The 4,594-nt window shown below is 28.2% G+C and overlaps 1 protein-coding gene across 1 annotated transcript; it reads right to left on the reverse strand.

Annotated features, from left to right (window-relative positions):
• Nucleotides 1–1,323: 1,323 nt before the first annotated feature.
• Nucleotides 1,324–3,409, reverse strand: LOC111688379. Its single transcript, XM_046952871.1, has 7 exons — nucleotides 3,325–3,409; nucleotides 2,895–2,957; nucleotides 2,537–2,826; nucleotides 2,312–2,471; nucleotides 1,837–2,246; nucleotides 1,619–1,778; nucleotides 1,324–1,544 (listed from the first exon to the last, which is right to left on the reverse strand). The coding sequence occupies exons 2-7, from the start codon at nucleotides 2,923–2,925 to the stop codon at nucleotides 1,435–1,437; spliced, it is 1,161 nt and encodes a 386-aa protein (XP_046808827.1). The 5' UTR covers nucleotides 2,926–2,957; nucleotides 3,325–3,409; the 3' UTR covers nucleotides 1,324–1,434.
• Nucleotides 3,410–4,594: the final 1,185 nt, after the last annotated feature.

Consider the following 4,594-nt stretch of genomic DNA (forward strand, 5'->3'; position numbering starts at 1 on the left):
GCAATAATGATAAAAACACAACGAATGAAAAATAATACAGAGACGGAAAAATTTTATTCTATTCTGTTAACAGAATTTTTTTTATGTATAAAACTATCCGTTTAATATTATTTTATGTGAAATTGTCTATATACAATATTTATGTGAATAACTTGCGTATAACAGTTTTCTTAAATAATATTTAAAAATTAAAATTTCCAACCCCGATTTGTTTACAATTATCTTATCGCATTACAAACCGAACGTTTTTATCAATCAAGTACAGACAAAAATGTTATCCATAGATTATTTTTTGTTTTTATTTTCTTATTCGTTTTATGTTTTGGATTTTCTTAATACAAAAAAAAATTCCACACAAACAACGTTTACGTTTTGCAACTCTGCCATGAAACGTCAACGACACTCAGACAATAGCGTCAACGTTTATTGTTATTCTCTTTTAAAAAATCTTTCTCTCTACCTTGGCATGTTTCTCTTACAGTGTTGCAAACTTTGTAATATCAAAAAGTTTTAAAATAACGAAAAACAATGATAATACAATTTAAAAAGAAAATAGATATCTTCTTCTTAGGGTTCTATAAATCGACTTTCGAATAATCGAACAATCGACTTTTTGTCGTAAAGTCGAAGTCGACTATTTTGTTCCAAAATAGTCGATAACTCGACTATCGTCTGTGAAGAAAGTCGAAAAGTCGACATATAGTCGAACGTGTCGAATAAAAGTCGAAAATGTCGAAAAACGTGGATAAGTCAAAAAAGTCGAAAATAGTCGAAAAAGTCGAAAAAGCCGAAAAGTCGAAAAAGTCGATATGTCGAAAAGTCGGAAAAAGTTGGAAAAGTCGAAAAAAGTAAAAAATTCGACTATTTATAAAATACATATAGTCGAAAAATCGACTTTTCATATAATGCAAAAAGTCGACTTTTAACTAAATATGCTATAGATCCCTACTTCTTCTATATATCTATATACATAAAAATTAATGTGTGTTTGTTTGTATGTTTATATGTTCGAACGTTATAGACTACTAAACTAAACTAGCATTAGGTGTCATGATACCTCCCATATGAATTAAATACAAAATACTGGGAAACAAATAGAATTATATTCTACAAATATTGCACAAATTAATATTATTAATAAATTTAATATTCATCTGAACATTTTAGAGGAAAAAGGGCGGACTTTCATTTGCGGAGCTTCTATTAAATAGAAAAATTCGTATATCTAAGAAATTATTAGATCTAGAATCTTAAAATTTTACATGAAAAATTTTGACATTCAAGTGAATATTTAGAGAATAACGGCCGGACTTGAAAATTTTGAAATTTTTCTAGTCAATTTATTTTCCATAAATGAAATAATCATATACATAAGTAATTACTTAGTTAATAAAACACCTCTTAATATTATAAAATTTCTATTAATTAATAAACTTAGATTCTCGATCTCTTTTTCAATCTATCTTTAGCATAAAGAAAATGATTTTGACAGACTTTATTAATCTCCGATTTAGTTGCTTCAGGGAACTTGGCACAACAAGCATCTAGAAAAAAAGATGTTTTAGATTAAAAAAAATTATAGGTATATGTATACCCAATTATAACAAAATATTCTTACCTCTTATAATATGAAAAATTGTAAATTCTTGAATACTTTGTTTTTCTTTTGTACCACGCCAGGTCACTTGCAACGCCACCTCATCAGTCATCATTGTTCTAAATGCGCAACGCAAAAATTTCGCATAATCAACGCCACCCACTTTATTTATATATTGTTTCTACAATAACTTATTGATAAAAAATATATATTTTATAATTGCTAAAGCTTAAACTTACCAATGTTCTTTTTAATTTTGAATTTTCCAGCAGTTGATCATCAAATTCTTCTAGACTTTGTAGAGTTTTCAAGGGTAGCCGAGGTAAATTGGCTGTTGATAAAGGTGGCGAAGGAAGAGGCTCTAAAAGATCAGGTGTCATAGGTCTAACGGTAAGGCTATAGCTGCTAAAAGTGGGTGTTGTAGGAAATGTTACATCTTCAACTATAGGTTTAGTTTTTGAAATTTTATCTTCAGTATGTGGCAACTTTGTTTGGCTATGGCTACTAGAAGTGATCGTTGTGAGACGTTTTATAGATCCCATTGATGATTTCTTTTTAGATACTCTATCTTTAGCGTGTAGAAAATGTTGTTGACATTTGCGATTGACATCGAAAAGATTTACATTGGCAAATTTCGATAGACAGATATCTGAAAAGAAAATAAACAGAATTTTCTTTAAATTACCTTTTTTTGGATTCTTTATAAAACTTAACCTCTTAAAATCACAAAACAAGTAAAAGTTTGAACACTGGGTTTGTCTGGTGTTCCACGCCATGTCAAATTTACCGCCAACTCATCGGTAACTAGTGCCCTCAAGCCATCTCTCAGAAATAGAGCATAATCTCTGCCATCGCATCTTTGTAGAAATATTTTCTAAAATATTTTACTTTTTTTTATAAAATCATATAAAAAAAAAAGTTTTTGTTTTTGACACTTACTAATTCAGCTCTTAAGTCATCGTCTAAAGGCAGCTTATCATCGAATTCCCTTAAATCCTCCAAACTATTCATTGGCAACCTGGGCAACAGCTTTAGTTCCGTTTCTATATTGGTATTTATTGTCCTAACTTTAGACTTTAGCTTTTGAATTTCACTTTTAAGATTTTGTATTAATTGTCTGCTTTCCTCATCGCTTTTTTCAAATTCACTCTTTAAAGAACGCACTTCGTCCAAAATGTTTAATAAAGTTTCGCCTATATCGACTTCCTCACTCAAAGAGTTCCAATTTTCTGGATTTAGTAATAAATTTTTAATATATTAACTTGTTATATAATTTTTTAAATTAAGTTCTTTTTACCAGTTTTCGTTTCTAGGCGATTAAAATCCATTTTGGAATCAGCCGTTATTAGAGATACGTCGTCTAATTCAGGTGTAATTAATTCATCCATTGAAATTTAATAAAAATTTAAAAATAATATTACGATACATAAGTTTTTCGAAAGATTTAAAGTGAATAAATTTGTTAAATATATATACGTTTCGTAAAATGTTTATTAAAATTTTCGAATAAATTCAAATTCAATATTAAAGTAAATAATATTTACTTTAATATTGGATATTTACTAAATATCCTCTAAACAAAACGTCTACATTGGCAACACCGCAAACATTTGCTCATTTGTTTCATTTCTCTTTTTCGTAGAAATTTTAATAACTTCTTTTTTAATTTCGTTTATAAATAAATTACAACGAATTATCAATTATAATAAAAATAATAAATTACTTACTTTTCTATTACTTAATTAATTCCAGTTTATAGGAAATTGTTTCCAAAATTTTTGTCATCCACTTTTTTTATTTGAGAAGAGACTACAACGTGACGTCTACGATGTATAACAATGATAGAACTATTGGTTGGTAATGTGTGTTCATACAGATGCTTACCATAAACATCCATATACGTTTTGTTGCTGCGGCAATAGTTGTTGGATTTGTATGAGGGTGAGTTGCCAGATTTAATATTTGTTTAATGTGTTGATGGGGATGAGACTTCTTTTTGAAATTGTGGCGTTTTTGTTAATTTTTAGTTTTGACATTAAAAAATGTAAAAAACTAATGGAAAATTGGGGTTTTAAAAAAAGCATATAAGTAAAAACGAAAGGTAGATTAACTTTTTCTCAAAGTTTTTCTACTATCACATAGTAAAATGACCGGAACTTTTAATTTAACATGAGTTTATTTTCCTCGTTTCAGTATTTGTTGAAATAAAACGAAAAACTGTTTGCAATTGTCCAACCCTGATTATATATCATCCAAAAAAATCGATAACTCGACTATCGTCTATGAAAAAAGTCAACTTTGTAAATAAAAGTCGAAAGGTCGGAAAGTCAAAAAAAGTCGAAAAGACGGAAAGAGTCGAAAAAGTCGAAAAGGCGAAAAAAGTCGAAAGAAGTCGAAAAATTCGGAAAAAGTTGAAAATAGTCGGAAAAAGTCGAAAATAGTCGAAAAGTCGAAAATAGAAAGAAGTCGAAAAAGCTCAAAAAATTGCAACAAATAGAAAAAATATAAATAAATTTTTTTTATTAATAATAATAAATAATAATAATAATATTCTGGCAACTTTATAAATTTTTAACTCTGGTCGGAAAAAGTCGAAAATAGTCAAAAAAGTCGGAAATTCGAAAATAGTCGAAAAAAGTCAAAAGTCGAAAATAGTCGAAAAGTCGGAAAAAGTCGAAAAGTCGACTATTTATAAAATATTAAAAGTCGAAAAATCGACTTTTAATTAAATGAAAAAAGTCGAAAAATCGACTTTTAACTAAATACAAGAAGTCGACTTTTCATAAAATGCAAAAAGTCGACTTTTCATAAAATGCAAAAAGTCGAAAAGTCGACTTTTCATAAAATGCAAAAGTCGACTTTTCGTTTCAACTATAGAACCCTAGTTGAGGACGCACATAAAGAAAACAACCCGACGAAAAATAAAACAAACCGTAACAGCTGTTTTATCAAAATAAACATTTTTTTTGGTGTGGTGAGTTATTTTTGTTTACAAAT

Source organism: Lucilia cuprina, chromosome 5 (genome assembly GCF_022045245.1).
Source record: "Lucilia cuprina isolate Lc7/37 chromosome 5, ASM2204524v1, whole genome shotgun sequence".
Classification (NCBI taxonomy): domain Eukaryota; kingdom Metazoa; phylum Arthropoda; class Insecta; order Diptera; family Calliphoridae; genus Lucilia; species Lucilia cuprina.

Bases quoted from the DNA above. Each gene is read 5' to 3' on its own strand.
- LOC111688379 (XM_046952871.1), bottom strand. From the start codon at position 2,925: ATGGATTTTAATCGCCTAGAAACGAAAACTG. The intron at 2,827-2,894 runs GTAAAAAGAACT...TACTAAATCCAG, and splicing joins TCGCCTAGAAACGAAAACTG to AAAATTGGAACTCTTTGAGT. The intron at 1,779-1,836 runs GTAAGTTTAAGC...AAGTTATTGTAG, and splicing joins CAAAATTAAAAAGAACATTG to AAACAATATATAAATAAAGT.